This window comes from Osmia bicornis, unplaced genomic scaffold (assembly GCF_907164935.1).
Source record: "Osmia bicornis bicornis unplaced genomic scaffold, iOsmBic2.1, whole genome shotgun sequence".
NCBI classification, from domain to species: Eukaryota; Metazoa; Arthropoda; class Insecta; order Hymenoptera; family Megachilidae; genus Osmia; species Osmia bicornis.
In genome coordinates, this window is record NW_025791458.1 from 3,135,193 (window position 1) to 3,152,075 (window position 16,883).

General features: G+C 43.4%; 2 protein-coding genes across 2 annotated transcripts; both read left to right on the forward strand.

Moving 5' to 3' along the window:
* The first annotated feature begins 3,670 nt into the window (after positions 1–3,670).
* LOC123989192 lies at positions 3,671–6,416 on the forward strand. The gene is made up of 3 exons (XM_046289891.1): positions 3,671–5,592; positions 5,691–5,898; positions 6,015–6,416. Exons 1-3 carry the CDS (start codon positions 3,671–3,673, stop codon positions 6,414–6,416), a joined length of 2,532 nt encoding a protein of 843 aa, XP_046145847.1.
* Positions 6,417–6,478: 62 nt separating this feature from the next.
* On the forward strand, positions 6,479–6,952 carry LOC123989193. Its single transcript, XM_046289892.1, has one exon. The coding sequence runs from the start codon at positions 6,479–6,481 to the stop codon at positions 6,950–6,952; it is 474 nt and encodes a 157-aa protein (XP_046145848.1).
* Positions 6,953–16,883: the final 9,931 nt, after the last annotated feature.

Here is a 16,883-nt window from a genome sequence, read left to right on the forward strand (position 1 = left end):
ATCGACAGGGAACTAGAATTGATAATTCGCAATTGTGAATCTGTATTAGTAATTGGAAGTTAAGAGGGGTTCATAAATTTGAGTTTTGTATTAAGGGGGTAGACACAGTACGTGACGTCACCGATTCGGGACGTCGGTATTACAGTAGTTTTTTCGTTGGGCCTGGTGGAGCCACTTGCGTGGTCCTTTACGAACTTGAAAGGTTTAATTCTCAGCTAGCGTGCGCGCAACACGAGCTAGGAAGGCAACAGCGCCTCAAGTATTTTTAACCGACTTCGAAAAGGAGGAGGTTACTCAATTCGATCAGTATGTATGTTTTTTTTTTTTTTTTTTTTGTGTGTGTGTTCACCGATTACTCCGAGATGAGTGTACCAATCGGAACGAAACCTTTTACATCTTGTAGGGTATGTCTTCCGGTTGGTCCCATTGAAAAAAAATTTTTCATTTTTTCATTGTTATTGTAAAATACAGGAAGTTTTTAATGTCAAAATTGGACGATTTCAATGAACTTCTAATATGTTGTCGGGGAAATGATTCTGAACAACTTTTTCATTATGCATAATTAACGGAAAGCTTTAGTTTCCGAGATATTCGTAAAAAACTATTGTTACTACTACATTGAATTCTACGTATGCCTACGTGTCTTTACCGGTGTATGAGTCAGCATGCAGTCGCCGATTCTCTACTGTTTCTTGTATACATGTATACTTTCCAAGGCATGAATCGATTGCGATGAAACCTTTCACATTTCCGCGATATCTCACTTGCAAAAATTTATGCAATTTGTTATTGTTAATAACTATTGTTATAACTTGTATGGAACTTGTTATCGTTAAAAACTATCGTTATTGCAATTAACCAATAAGAACGGTAAACCACCTTACGGCATCCTACAAATACTGCTCGTTCCACTATGTTTGAGAATCCGCTCAGCCATGATGGCGCTCACGGTCGATCGATTTATCGATCGGGAGTCGACCATCTAGGTAACGCGTGAGCAGGGGTCTTCTCGCCGGCTCGCGCGCAACGACGCCATTATTGATCATCGATCACCGCAAGCAACAAGTGCTCATTAGGTTTGTTCAAGAATTTCTCTAAGTGCAGTTCAAACACCAGATCAAGATCACCAAAACGCTCACTGTCGACTCAGGATCTATCGCAATTGTGCAAGCGAACAGGATCACCAGGTAATGTTCACCTACAAATAATTCATTGAAGCGTGAGCCGCCAACCACGTGTCGATCAAGCACGAGATCACGGGCACCATCACAGCCGCGGGCCGAATTAATATAATTAACGGCGCTGAGAAGCTCGCCTTTCAAAATTGTAAAAGCATTGTTCATGTAACACCAAGCAGGTGACAGATCAAATCAATAATCTATATGTCTCGACTCATGTAAAATCATTGTTCACGACGAATCACTGTAATCGCAATTTGAAACTCATTCAGACGGTTCATTTTCTCACGAGAAAATTCAAAGCGGATCATCCTAACGATCACACATTTGTATTGTTTGCTCAAATGCTAATTGTCAGATCAGCGTGTTCATTTCATTTTATCATTGACTCAAATAAATCAATTTGTGAAACCGACCCAGCAAGTGTAAAATTCTTTCCCAGCGCAATCCATCCAGGATTTCCACCATTCCTGAACATTTGGTCCTTCGAGCCGGATTGCGCCCTTGCTGGACTCGGTTTTCACAAAATTGATCATTGTTCGTCTCAAGTCTTTGTCTCGTGTTCGTAACGGTTTTCGGTGGTCGGCCATTTTCTCTTCTCTCCTCCATTCAAATTCACTGACACTCTCGCCACTCACCAGGTGGCGACCAGAACACCGACCCGACGGTCGATAAAGAAGATCCGCTCACCAGTTCAACAAGACAGATCACGCTAATCAGCCATGGCTCACGCAGCCAAATCATCCGATAAATGGAGCGAGATGGACAGCTCAAAGGAGTCGCTGGAGGTGCCGGAAAAGAGCGCATCAGGCCGCTCATCGCCCGCTCTGGTTGCAACGGAACCAGCTCGCCGCACACCGTCGCCGCACTCACATGCAACGCGCTCAACGGCCACAGATCAATTGCCGATCGAGCTGCAGCTCAAGTGCGGACCCAAAAGGGACGGCTCCGCAATGCTCAAGACATTCTCAATTCCCTCAAGGAAGAAGCAGAACGTCTCTCCAAGGAGGAGCTGGACGACGCCAAGGCTCAGCTCGACGAGGCCATCAAAGTGTTCAACAAAGAACACGCACACTTTGAGGTGGTGTGGCCGAAGTCCCAGGCAGATCATCCGTATTTCTCAGAGGACTGCCACTATCGGATGCAGCAGATCGGCACTCAGGCCAAAAAGATCATCGCTAAAAGATCAGCGGAGCTGCCAGCTCAAACGACCGCTCAACCAGGAAAGGTGACTTATTCTAAGTCAAAGCTGCCCGACATCGCGTTGCCACGGTTCACGGGCAACTATACGGAGTGGCCGTCTTTCCTGGAGCTGTTCACGTCTGTGGTGTGCGGAAAGCCCGATCTCGACCAAGTTGAGAAGTTCTATTACCTGAAGGGTTGCCTGCGAGGAGAACCAGCTCAAAATCGTGGCCAGCCTACCGCTCATTCGGCTCATCACTCTCCGCAGCTCTCGAAATGCTCAAGCAGCGCTATGAAAATAAGCGGCGTCTCGTCCAGGCTCACCTTGATCAATTGGTCTCACTGCCGATGGATCAAGATCACGCGAAAGCGCTAAGCCAGCTCATGTCAACCGCCATGGAAACTCGGCACGCAGTGCAGAACCTGATCGAGCCAGGTAAGCTCGGTGACTGCCTGCTCGTCCATCAGGTGTGCAGGAAGATGGATCACGCCACAAAGGAGCGATGGGAGACCACCCTCGGGGTCACCACAGAGTATCCATCTTTCCAGGAGGCCATGGAGTTCATCACCTCACGGATCAGAACGCTGGAGCAGTTGGCCGATGATAAGGCGAGAGCGTCGGCCAGCAAGACCGCTCAAAGTAAGCCCGCTCAACCGAAGGCTCAGCAGGCGACCACAAGCAGGCCAGCTCACGCAGCAGTCGCAGCAAGGCCTGTAGCTCAAGCTCGGCAGTCAGCTCCTCGCACCACCGAAAGGCCCCACCTAGAACGGCCATCGCCCTTCGAGTGTTGCGACTGTTGCGGAGGGCAACATTACATCGTGGCATGCGCGCTCTTCAGGAGTATGACGCCGAAAGTGCGAGCTCAAACTATTGAGGACAAACGCCTGTGCTACAATTGCTTGGGCAGGCACAGCGTGCGAGCGTGCAAGTCAGCTCAAAGTGTAAGCACTGCGGGGAGAAGCATCACACGATGATTCATGAAGGCGAGCCGAAAACGGCTCCAGCTCAAGCCGGATCATCCAGAACAGCCTCCTCATCTGCTCAAACCACCGAGTAGGACCTCGGTGCAGTCGTTAAACCAACAGATCACCAGACACTCCTTGCAACCGCTCAAGCTCTGCTCACCACCTCAACGACAGTTCATCAAATCCGCATCTTAATAGATCCCGGTTCCGAAATTTCGTTCATCTCCGAAAAACTCACCCGTCTGCTCAACCTTCGGAGACACCGATCATCCATCACAATCATTGGTGTTGGTGGAACAAAATCAACTGAAACAAAGGGCGTGGTCACTGTCACACTCCAGTCGATGCATTCACAGCAGACTGTCTGCATCCAGGCTCACGTGCTCACAGCCGTATCGACAATCCTGCCATCGTTCTCAATGAGAACTCCGGATTGGCCTCACATTAGAAAATTGAGGTTGGCGGACAATGATTTCTTGACACCACGACCAGTCGATTTAATCATTGGAGCGGATTTCTACGGAAGGATCATCAAGCCAAATATCATCAAGGGCTCACCAACAACACCAATTGCTCAACTTTCCATTTTTGGATGGCTCGTCATTGGCCCAGTCAACGAATCACATTCAAATACTCATTATTCACATTTTGCAGTTGCTCAAGACGACCAGAGCAATCTGCAAGAGCTGCTCACCAAATTCTGGGTTCAAGAGGAATCACCAATGGATATTCCAAGCACGCTCACTCCGGAGGAAGAAGAATGCGAATCACATTTCTGTGCGACTCACACTCGTGATCACACTGGAAGGTACATCGTTCGCATTCCACTCAAGGCACCAGCATTGCTCTTAGGCAATTCACACAAGACTGCTCAAAGATGTCTACAAAGCACGTTACGACGACTCTCCAAGGATTCAACATACAACCAGCTCTATGTCGAGTTCATGAAAGAGTACGAAGAATTGGGACACATGGTAAAGGCTCCAGATCACCAACGAATTTCATCAAGAGAGGCTGAGAACGTTGGGCCTGATGGGGAGATGACCTTGGCACATGATGCTCCGGCATCAGGAGGGTTGAGGGTCTCTTCTGACGGTTCAACACCTCAGACCTCTGCTCATCTTCAACCATATTATCTGCCTCACCATGGAGTTCTACGTCTCGACAGTTCAACAACGAAGCTCAGGGTTGTATTCAACGGATCAAAAGCTACGACATCAGGCAAATCAGTCAACGATTTAATGCATACTGGTGCTAATTTGCTCTTGAATGTTACAGATGTTCTAATTTGGCTTCGCCATTATCACCACATTTTTGCCACAGACATCACAAAAATGTATCGCCAGGTAGCAGTTCACAAGGATGATTGGGATCTCCAGCGAATCCTTTGGATCGATGAAGACCGCAATGTCATCCCTTACCAGCTCACAACTGTCACGTACGGTACAAAGGCGGCTCCCTTCCTGGCGACACGAGCACTCATGCAACTTGTTCACGATGAGGGTCATCGATTCCCTCTGGCAACGCCTTCGCTCACATATGGCATATATGTGGACGATATCTTTGGAGGAGCAGACTCAATCTCGGAACTTGTGGAGGTCGCTCAACAGCTGATTGCATTGTGCAACGCGGGCGGATTTCCACTCGCAAAATGGCATGCGACTCACCCAGATCTTCTACGGGCTGTTTCCTCATCCACACAATCGTCAGCTCCCATATCATTTGACGACTGCACTACCAAATTACTCGGAATTCAATGGATGCCTCAAACCGACAATTTTGGCTTTTCATCCACGATCACAGATCAACCAAGTAAGTGCTCAAAACGCCTCGTATTGTCCGAAGTGGCTCGGATATTTGATCCATTAGGTTTCGTCTCACCGGTAATAGTACGAGCAAAAATGCTATTACAAGAACTCTGGCTACACAAAATCAATTGGGACGATCCATTACCGTCTCAAATTGTATCACGATGGTTCATCATCAGAGAAGATCTCAACAGCTTGGCCAAGCTATCGATCCCAAGATGGTTCAACACATGGAGCAATTCAATTGTAGAAATTCATGGGTTCTCTGATGCTTCTCAACTTGCCATGGCAGCAGTGATTTATATCACTGTCAGCTCTCCGTCCAACGACTCAATGACGTCACTTGTCTGCTCTAAGACAAAGGTTGCACCACTGAAGAGGCTCACAATACCAAGATTGGAGTTGTCTGCAGCACTCCTATTGGCAAAACTCACAAATATGTTCAATCAACGCTCAAGGTAAAAATCAAGGCAACGCACCTGTGGACGGATTCTCAAGTTTCGCTCATATGGATCAAATCGCAAGCATCACGTTGGAAGGATTATGTTCGGAACAGAGTCATTCAAATCCAAGAACTCACTCCAAATGCGCATTGGAGGCATGTTCCAGGTACTTCTAATCCAGCCGACTGTGCTTCCCGAGGCATTTCGACAGATCAACTTCAACGATTCGAGCTTTGGTGGAAAGGTCCCCCATGGATGGCTCGAAATCAAGATCATTGGCCAGAGCAAAAGGAATTCTCAACTTTAACCAGCGAGCTCGAAGTGAGACCCAATGTCTCACTCTTTGCTTCAGCTCAAAAGCTAAGTTATCATTGGGATCTCATTTACAAATATTCATCTCTTATTAAGCTGTATAGACTGACTGCACTTTGTTTCAGGTTGCCTCACGGCTTAAGAGAAAGCTCGAAACTCCTCCTGTGATCATCATACCATCCTGCGACATGGAGAAGGCGCAGCTCTTCTGGATTCACGCGACTCAACACTTGTATTTCACCAGCGAAATCAAGACGCTCAACTCAGGCTCAACCCTGCCTGCAACTCACCCCTTCAGTCGCCTCACCGCCTTCATCGATTCGCAGGGAACAATACGAGTAGGAGGAAGACTCACAAACACAGCGCTCAGCAGGGATGAAAAACATCCAGCGATCCTCCCACGGGACGCTCACCTGTCGAAGATCATCATTGAAGATGCTCACAAGCGAACATTTCACAGAGGACGCAGCTCACGCTCGCATACATTCGACAACGGTACTGGATCATCGGTGGCAGAGCTCCTGTAAAATCTCACATTTTTAGATGTGTCGTGTGTGCTCGTCAGAGGGGGATTCGTGCTCGTCAGATGATGGGTCAACTACCTCTCTGTCGAGTCACACCATCACGACCATTCGCTCACACCGGTGTCGATTATGCAGGACCAATCACAATGAAAAATTCAAAGGGAAGAGGCTCAAAACCAATCAAAGGATGGATCTGCGTGTTCGTATGTTTCTCCTCATCAGCTGTTCACCTCGAGGTTGTCAGCGATTACTCAACCGAGGGATTTCTGGCAGCCTACAGAAGATTCTCATCACGAAGAGGGATCGCTCACAAGTTGTACTCTGACTGTGGTACAAATTTCATTGGAGCACAGGCAGAGCTCAAACGCCTGTTCACGTCAAGTTCAACGGAGCACCGACAGATCGCATCGATTCTGTCAGCTGACAGCACTCAATGGATGTTCAACCCACCAGCTGCTCCTCACATGGGAGGAAAATGGGAAGCTGTGGTGAAATCAATCAAGTACCATCTCAGGAGAACAATTGGTGAGCTCTACTAACATTCGAAGAGTTTTTCCACTCTCCTCACACAGATCGAAGCGGTGCTCAACTCAAGACCATTGGAGCCGCTCAGTGACGATCCCGACGACATTTCTGCGCTCACCCAGGACACTTCCTCATCGGTTCAGCGCTCACAACGATACCAGAACCATCATGCTCGACGTTTCAATCAGGTAGATTGTCGAAATGGCAACTGATCCAGCAGAGGGTTCAACACTTCTGGTCTCAATGGTCTCGACACTACCTGCAGAGACTTCAATCAATCTCAAAGTGGCATCACCCATCGAACGACATCAAGACAGGCTCGTTGGTGCTGCTCACGAACGAGCATCTTCCACCGAGCAAGTGGCCACTCGCAAGAGTGACCGAAGTTCACCCCGGCAAGGATGCCTCACCAGGGTTGCAACCGTGAAGACTGCAACCACGACTCTCGTCAGACCGATCACCAAGCTTGTCATCCTGCCTGTTCACCATCAAGCTGAGCTCACCTCTGCAGAAACATCATCAACGAGTTGCTGATGGCGGGCGGAAATGTTTGAGAATCCGCTCAGCCATGATGGCGCTCACGGTCGATCGATTTATCGATCGGGAGTCGACCATCTAGGTAACGCGTGAGCAGGGGTCTTCTCGCCGGCTTCGCGCGCAACGACGCCATTATTGATCATCGATCACCGCAAGCAACAAGTGCTCATTAGGTTTGTTCAAGAATTTCTCTAAGTGCAGATCAAGATCACCAAAACGCTCACTGTCGACTCAGGATCTATCGCAATTGTGCAAGCGAACAGGATCACCAGGTAATGTTCACCTACAAATAATTCATTGAAGCGTGAGCCGCCAACCACGTGGTCGATCAAGCACGAGATCACGGGCACCATCACAGCCGCGGGCCGAATTAATATAATTAACGGCGCTGAGAAGCTCGCCTTTCAAAATTGTAAAAGCATTGTTCATGTAACACCAAGCAGGTGACAGATCAAATCAATAATCTATATGTCTCGACTCATGTAAAATCATTGTTCACGACGAATCACTGTAATCGCAATTTGAAACTCATTCAGACGGTTCATTTTCTCACGAGAAAATTCAAAGCGGATCATCCTAACGATCACACATTTGTATTGTTTGCTCAAATGCTAATTGTCAGATCAGCGTGTTCATTTCATTTTATCATTGACTCAAATAAATCAATTTGTGAAACCGACCCAGCAAGTGTAAAATTCTTTCCCAGCGCAATCCATCCAGGATTTCCACCATTCCTGAACACACTAAAAAGTGTGAAATAAAATAATTTTTAGCAAAAAATACAACCGACTTCGAAATGCACTAAAAAGTATAAAATAATTTCTACTTCATTTATACAAATACCCAACAGCTATTAATAAAACCTATTTACCTCGTTAAATAGTATGCTAAATACATTTCAACCTTTTCGGAGGCGGCGCATAATTAAAAATACCCGAATATACGATGATGCCAATAATGATTTGATAGGTTGTCGACGCCTGAATCTTCCTAGTAGAAGAAAAGTTTTTAATTTTGCGCCGCCTCCGAAAAGGTTGAAATGTATTTAGTATACTATTTAACGAGTAAATAGGTTTATTAATAGCTGTTGGGTATTTGTATAAATGAAGTAGAAATTATTTTATACTTTTTAGTGCATTTCGAAGTCGGTTGTATTTTTTGTTAAAAATTATTTTATTATAAACATATTCAAACGTTCATCTCGCCAGAGGCATCGCCACGATACGCCTGAAGAACGAAAGCGAAACATTGGCGCGCGTTTAGAGTGAGATGTACGATGATCATGCTATCTTTCTTTCAACCCAAATGATAGAATTGTCACGCTCCGATAAATTCTGACTGACCAAACGCGTGGATTTTACATAGCACACCGTAGCACTCCTCGCTGCTGAAAAATATATGCCTGCTCGAAGGAACTTGCAATCTGAGAATTAGTTTTAGAAGAAGTTATTAACTTTTTAAATAAATGTTTTTTAATTAATAAAAGTATACAGGATACGTCATGCAATTGGGACGGGTTATATCCTGGTATTTGGTAAGAGATACGAAAAAGCTGTTTATGTAAAAGTTCAATGGTATGATAATGTATATTTTTCTGTGATTTCATTTTCTTCGTGAATGCAACGATGCACTCAAAAAATGCAAATCCATTTTTTATATAAGTAGAATTGCATTTTTTTTTACTTGTGTCAACTCCTTGAAACATTCTGCATAAAAAGTAATATGGTACTATTAGAACTAATAAATGGAGGGACCTCGCGTCTGTACAGTAAAAGTTGAATATGTGCAACAATTCATATATTCAGCAGAGGTGTCGAATCTCGGATTACATGCCATAGCCAGCCAAGCGTGAACGTAGAAAGGGACAGACAGTGGAGGAGAGAGCGAGAGGTCCAATGATCAAAGGAAAGAGCCGAAACATATCGGTGTGACTAATACTAATTCAATTATAAAACTTTTTTATTTTTGACTTTTTTTTAACCGAAATTTTTACTAGCGCATTGGTGAAATTTCTCTGATTAAAATGATACCAAACACGATATAGTTTGAATGAGGCGAGGTTTGTTATGGGGCGCTGTGAAATATCCAGGCGGACGGCAGTCAAATCTTAGAGAAAAGGGACAATCTCAACATGCAGAATGAGAGAAGGACAGCATGACTGTAGTGCGTCTCACTCAGCGTTCGTGCGTTGTTGCCTTTTTCGCTTGCCTTCGCAGCACAGTTCGAGTGACGTAATCAAGCTGACGCTTGATTCTGGCTACGATTCCAGATCGGCAGCCTTTCTACTTAAACGCCACCTTATAACTACAGTAAAACCTGGATAAATGCAACGAAAGAATGCTTGGATAAGTGCAACATCGCTATCCCCCTCCACTTGGGGGGACCCCCCTAAGCCGAACCGAGCCGCTCGGCGAGGAAACCGTGTAATATGATCCGACCGTAATATCGATGTGACTAATACTAATTGAACGATAAAACTTTTTATTTTTAACTTTTTCTTAATTAAACTTCTACTAACGCATTTGTGAGATTTTTCTGATTAAAATGACACCAAACACGATATAGTTTGAATTATATTTATAACAATTGTAATCGAATAAACAACATAGAATTGACACCACAACTGAACATAAATGATATCGGCTGAATACAAAAAGATCTGTACGGACTCAGAATCGGCATGTCGGCTGAATAGAAAACATGTGTACGGACACAGAATCGGCATGTCGGCTGAATACAAAACATGTGTACGGACACAGAGTCGGCATGTCGGCTGAATAGAAAACATGTGTACAAACGCAGAATCGACACCTCGCTTGGATAAATGCAACATTAAATACCCAGAATCGACACCTCGCTTGGATAAATGCAACATTAAATGCCCAGAATCGACACCTTGCTTGGATAAATGCAACATTAAATGCCCAGAATCGCCACCGTGCTTGGATAAATGAAACCTTTGAAACCAGAGCCAACACCGCGACTGGTTTTGATGTCGATCTCTGTTGCTTTTTGCCAACCTTTAACATCAATTTTAGCAAGTAATTATAATTGAAACTATATCATGTTTGGTACCATTGTAATCAGAAAAATTTCACCGATGCGTTAGTAAAAGTTTCAATAAAAAAAAGTCAAAAATAAAAAAGTTTTATACTTCAATTAGTATTAGTCACACCGATACGTTTCGGCTCTTTCCTTTGATCATCGGACCTCTCTCTTTCCACCACTGTCTGTCTCTTTCTACGTTCACGCTTGGCTGGTCGTCGCGTGTAATCCGAGATTCGACACCTCGCTTGGATAAATGCAACCACTGGGTCCCAATGTTGGTTGCATTTATCCAGGTTTTACTGTACTAGCTGAACTAAATTTGTCACGTAACTTGCTCTGTAGTATCCAGATAATGGCGGAACTCGTCTTTGGGAATGCTTTTACGGGAATACACTTTTCGTCCTTATATGAGAAGATTTTGATCTAAATAAGGGTTCATTCGAAAAAGGAAGGTTCAATGCAGGGCGGTCTGGTCACCGTTTGAGTCACAGAACTGTTTTAGTGACCTAAAAAATACTTGGAATCTGCGGATGTATTTTGTCGATTCTTCCTCTACTTTGGACCACTCATATTATTAAATATCGACACAATCTCGTTGAACCATGACCAGACCGCCCTGCATTGGACCTTCCTCTTTCGAATGAGCCCTCACCCAGCCCCAAATCTTCTCATATAAGGACGAAAAGTGTATTCCCGTAAACCCCTTTTTAGGCCCATTTTTGCCGGTAATGTCACCTCGCTGCATTACCCGTGTCTACCCCCTTAAACGTGAGAGTTAAAGCTAGGGAGTTATAGATGTAATTTCACAAAAATTGATTGATGCTCGCTATTTCCAGAATTCAGAATTAGCAGGGTGTTAGAATCGGTGTTCAGAAAATGAAAAGTTGTATTAGAATTAGGGGAGGTTTCAGAATTTGAGTTTTAGATTAAATATGAGAACTAAAAGTTAAGATTTGATAGATTTAACCGTTAATGAGCCGGTAATCGCAGTTGGTTAATTCACTAGCTGCTTGCCCAATCAGTTGTACGATTGGAATTAAGATATAATTAGAACTTCCGTTGAATCGGATCTTGGGCTGGTGGAATATGCCATCCCACTGCCGCACCGTTATCACCAGATACAGGAGTACTTAAATATATTCCTCAGTTTAATTTGCAAAAAAAAATGTAGGTTGAAGATAACAATAATTAAAACAGTTTTTGATAATAAAACGTAATCTACTAATTTTGTGTTTTAATACAACAATACTAAGGTATTTACTTTGAAAATAGCAATGCGTTATTTTTGTGTAACAGTATCTCTACCAGTTGAAAAATACTGTTTATTTTTAGAGATATGTAAATATTATATTTAATTGCGAGTTTTGCAATTGTTTGATGTCTGATTGCCCGCACATTCTACCACTTAAAAGAGCATAGATCAGATCGAACATATGATTGAGTTAGATAGGTTGCAAATTTTAAATTTAAATTGTCATTTTCGTCAATTTCGTTGTTACACTCATCGGATGATTGTTGTTTTGTTCCGTTTAATGTTTACCGGGGCAAGACATTAATTAAATTTTTACTTTAACACCATTTCTATCCTTATATGCAACGGTTCATGTTCCAGATCCTTGTATCTGGGATTAAAGAAGTAAAAAAAATATAATTCAACGGTATAATGCTGTTTGCATTTCAAAATGTTGTATAATTTCATAAATTATAGTTTGCTTAGATATATGAATAATTTCATAATTTTTTTATAACTTCAATTGATGTTGGTGAGTGCTTTTCTCCAAAAAAGAGCGTTCTTATAATTTGGAGTAGTTTTAAAATATTTATCAGTGATAAATACTCTTTTCCTTCCACTAGTTCTCCGTTATTTACTTTCCGCTGCCCTTAAATTTATTACATCTATTGTGTACAAACGATCGAGTATAAGAAAAGTGCAGTTCCATCAGTTGATACAACATTGTAGTAGCGTCATTTTTATCACTGTTGTTTTAATTGAGATCCTGTTTGCGCCATAGTGAAATGTTTTAAATCACTAGATATTTTACTGTACTGACGAATCAGATATCCTACATTCTCTTCCATGATCTTATTTAGTGTAAACTACATGGTATAAGCTACACATGTCATGCTTTAAATTTTTGCTCCTTCGCTTATTAAGAAGATTGCACATAAGTTCGTGCTGAAAAACCGTAATCATCCTTTCATTCTGCAATTTTTTTCCACTTATTTGTTAGAGCCACTGTTTCAACGTGGTAAAACTTCTCTGACTTTTCTTGAACACAATTTTATAAGCTATTTTAGAGGATGCCAGTATTTTCAAACTTTTTACTTATTGAAGTGTCGTAGTGCACAGAACAAATGACAGTCTGATGGGGCAATGTCCAAAGAATATGAAGGGCGTGGTAAAATTTAACAATTCATGATTTTCTTTTTATATTATCGTCGCCACCTTGCTTCTATTTACTAAATCCAGGCGTTTTTTGGTACTTGCTTGTTTGAATCCTTGTAATTGGGTGAAACATTTATGCGAATTAATGGTATCAGCGTTTGGAAAAAGTTCAAAGCATAAATTTCCTTTATAATCTCACCATACCCAGAGAAGAACTTTACGGTCGTGTAAATCTGGTTTCTCACATCGTTGAAGTGATTGGTTTCGTTGGGATCAGCTTCGCTTCCTTTTTTGTGTCCAATTACCAGTTATTTAAGTATTGGTTCATATTTGTTGCGTGCAAGTAAGGATACGCATACTGCTTAAGACGGTTCCATTCCGAAAATTCGTGAGCCACCCAAACGTCTAATTTTTAAATATCAATGGACTGCTGTCTTAGGTGTTTCTTGTCTTCTAAACAAAAATCATCTTCTCTGAAGCGTTTGAATTACATACTTATTACACGTTACGAGACGAAAGAGCACTTCCTCCGCAAACAACACATATGTTATTTGTAGCAGCTGCTACTATTTCACGACTTTATAGCTATGAATGTCTCTTTTAAACTGTTACCAAACACTTAAATTGAAGTGTATGTATTGGTTTCTTATCGCTCTTGTTACGTCCCGTTTTACGGGGCGTTTATTATACGCTAAATATGATCTACGGATTCTGCCGCTTAAAGCGCTAAGGCGCACCTTGACCTACCTTTCAGGGGTTAAGGGAGATAAGATGGGAATCGAATGATCTTGATACGCGATTGCGGTTGTTTGAACTCGTATATATATTTTAATTGCTATCTATTACATACCCTTCGTTGTCTTCGGGTGTCGTCAACAAATGCTTTCCTTGCACGCGTCGGTCACTCACACTCGAGGTCTCACTTTACGCTTAACTCGCGGATTCGACAAAACGCTAAACTCGCGACGCGTGGGCTACACCTCGACCTTGGAAGATGCAAGCGGTTGGTGGTGGTCCTGCCGGCACACGGGTGCACTCCTGGAGCTTGTCCTATTATGGGCCTGGATCCTCAGATCTCGGGGATACCCTCGTGTTGAACCGTAGGCCGAGCACGTCGTTGATGATCCTCTTGGTTTCGAGGTAGCCAAACGCGGGTCGCGGAGGAACAGAGCTTCGTCTCTGCTTTACGGTATCACGGAACTGGCGTACTTGCGTTGCACCGATAACTTATACTCCCAAAAGGGGAGTAGGTCACGCTCTTTGCTTGCGAAAACCTGCAAGCAAAGGGTTTTCGCCATCGCATTCCGCGAGTTCCCTGATTTCGTATCGCGGCCGTCGTTAAGCGAGAAAACGCTGATGTTTCGCGGATTCCAGAGCAAGACCTCATTGGAATGGCGAAAGACGAAAATGGGTTATACCTAGGGACGTAACACCCCCCACGCTAGACACAAAATGCTCTCGAGAGGGCATTTTGTGTAAGGTGTTTTCGTCGTTCGCCACCCTCATACGCTCGAACATACATACCTTTCCATGCATTCAAAGAATATATTTAGTGATAAAAGATTTTTACAATAAAACTGGCTGTTTGAAATATAGAAGTAAAAGGTGCCGAAGATTATACAATGTTGCGCAGCTGTTGTAAATACAAAAAAGAAAAAGGAATATATGTGTATGGTGCCGAAAAGATGTGTAGTTTGTGTTGTTTCATGTATAAAGTGGCAAAATTTTTTGCGGGAAGTGGCCACAGGGCACACCCCCCCCCCCCCCCACGCTGGACAGACGATAATTTTTTTTTTTTTTTTTTTTTTTTTTTTTTTGTGAATGCCGAGACCAAACGTGTGCATGACCATAAAAGGATTTGGCTTGAAGCGCGACGTTTATCGATATGCTGAATTAGGCATTCCACGATGGCTATTAGAAAATTGTCGATGTCGGCTAATTGTTGCTATGCTCTGAGCTACCCTGGTGGGGCTTACGTCTTATATGTATGTGGGTTGGTCGTGTAGTGCCTTTACTTTGAAAAGGGAATTGTCATTAGTTGCAGTTAAGTCTGTGGGAGTTTAACGGAAAAGAGCCAAAAGAGAATGGATAGTTTGTGTGTTTGTCGTCGTGATGTGTTTTATGCCTGGGTAAGTGATCTTTCTTTGTTGTTGCTCCCCTTTTTTTTTTTTTCTTCTTATGTTATTTATTATTTGTTTTAGCGTGCCAGTGGGGTTTACGTCTTTTACCCCAACCAGGTTAACGTTCGTTATCGAGAGGCCGTCAGACAGTGGCGGAAAGAATTCCGACGGTACTTGGTCGAGCTGTGGGAATGGGACGAGGATGGCGTCTTAGATATTGCACCCCTATTCAAGGAGACCTTATAATTGTGGTGCTGACCTTTGGTGTTGAAATACATATTCGTTTTTCCCATAATATGTGTCGTTTAATTTTGCGTTTCCTGAGCCTTTCTTTTCCTCTCTCTCTCTTTTTTTTTTTTTCTGTTAATAGATGGTGATTTCTTTGGGTTGGAAGCCGTTGTTCGTCGTTCCTTGTTGTTGCGTTTGCGTATTCGGTAGTTCTATTATCTGTAGGTCTGATGGCCATGTCGTTGGGGTAGTGGTCGGTTGGAGTTGTAGTTCTATGTCTGCTGTCGTGAATCTTTTCCGCTGTGGTTGTGGTTGTGTTTGTAGCTTGCTCTTAGTTTTGTTATGGAAGGGTGATTTCGCAAAGGAGTCTTCCGTTAGGATTTTTACAGGTTTTTAGGTAGCTTTTATCAGGAAGGAAGAAGGACGAGGTTCTCTGGTCTATCGCTATAAATTCGGTTTGGGGTTGGATAATTAGGGGTGCCGAGGAGTTTGTAGTAAGCTGCTGGAATACCGGGCAAGGATAGAGGTGGTATAATTCGAACGGGTTGTTTTCCAGGAGAGGAAAGTCCATCGTGATGATCACTCTTCCCTTTGCGTATACGGCGTTCATGGTCGTTGTCCCTTGGAGTTGCTCCGATTTCAATTCGTCCATGGAGAGCGGGAACTCCAGATTTGTGGAAGTTTGTATATTATGGCATGCTGTGAGTAATTGTTCTGGTGATAGGATCATTGGGTGTAGGATTCCTAGTTTTGCAAACATTATTGCGTCAGTCAGGGTGGTCAACATTAGTACGTATTCGTCTGTCTGTCGGATCAGTCGGGTTCCCCAGGAAGATATAGCCAATTCTAATTCTAATTGATCTTCGCGTTTGTTAATTGTTGATACTTTAGATAGTGTGTGTTCAATTCTTGCATTCATTGTTGTTACCGACTGTGACAAGACATTAAGTGTGTCGTAAGCCTTTCGAAATTCGGATCTGATTATGTGTGTTTGGTTGTGAATTAACAACGTTATTTGTTTTTGGTCGCTATAAATTTTATCAATTTCGTGGTTATAATATTCTGCGTCGCTTTCGTCGAGCGTTCCGAATAGGGTTTTGCTGATCGAACCGATAAATCCGAGTGGAGCCCGTTACGTTCTCACTGCATTTTTTCCGAGTGCATGCGCTAGCAAATTTTCGTAACGTACTGCTTCTGCTAGTTTCCTATCTAGTTCGTCCTTCAAGGCGTCCGCGGGGCATGTTGTTAGATTTTGAGAGGAACACATGGTTTTCATTCTATTTACCGCGAAGGTTGTTTCGGGGCGGTTGGTCAGGATTTCCGATACGTCCAAGGCTGTTACTAGTCTCCACGTTGTCCGATACGTGCGGATTGGGGCTAGCTTCTCGGGATACAGCCCTGGGTTGTGTCTTATAGGGGTAACGGAGTAATCGCCTTCGATGCGGTTCGCTATTGCGAACTGGATCAAGGTGATGCTTAACAGTAAGTGCCTGGTATTCATGATGATACGGCTTGGCTCTGCTGTAAAATAATTACTGGATTCCTAAAATCTGCTGATCTTTGTTTCAAGGTGGATCGGTATCGAGAAGAGAAAATCGGAGTCTTTGGTTTTAGTTGTGTTTCCCA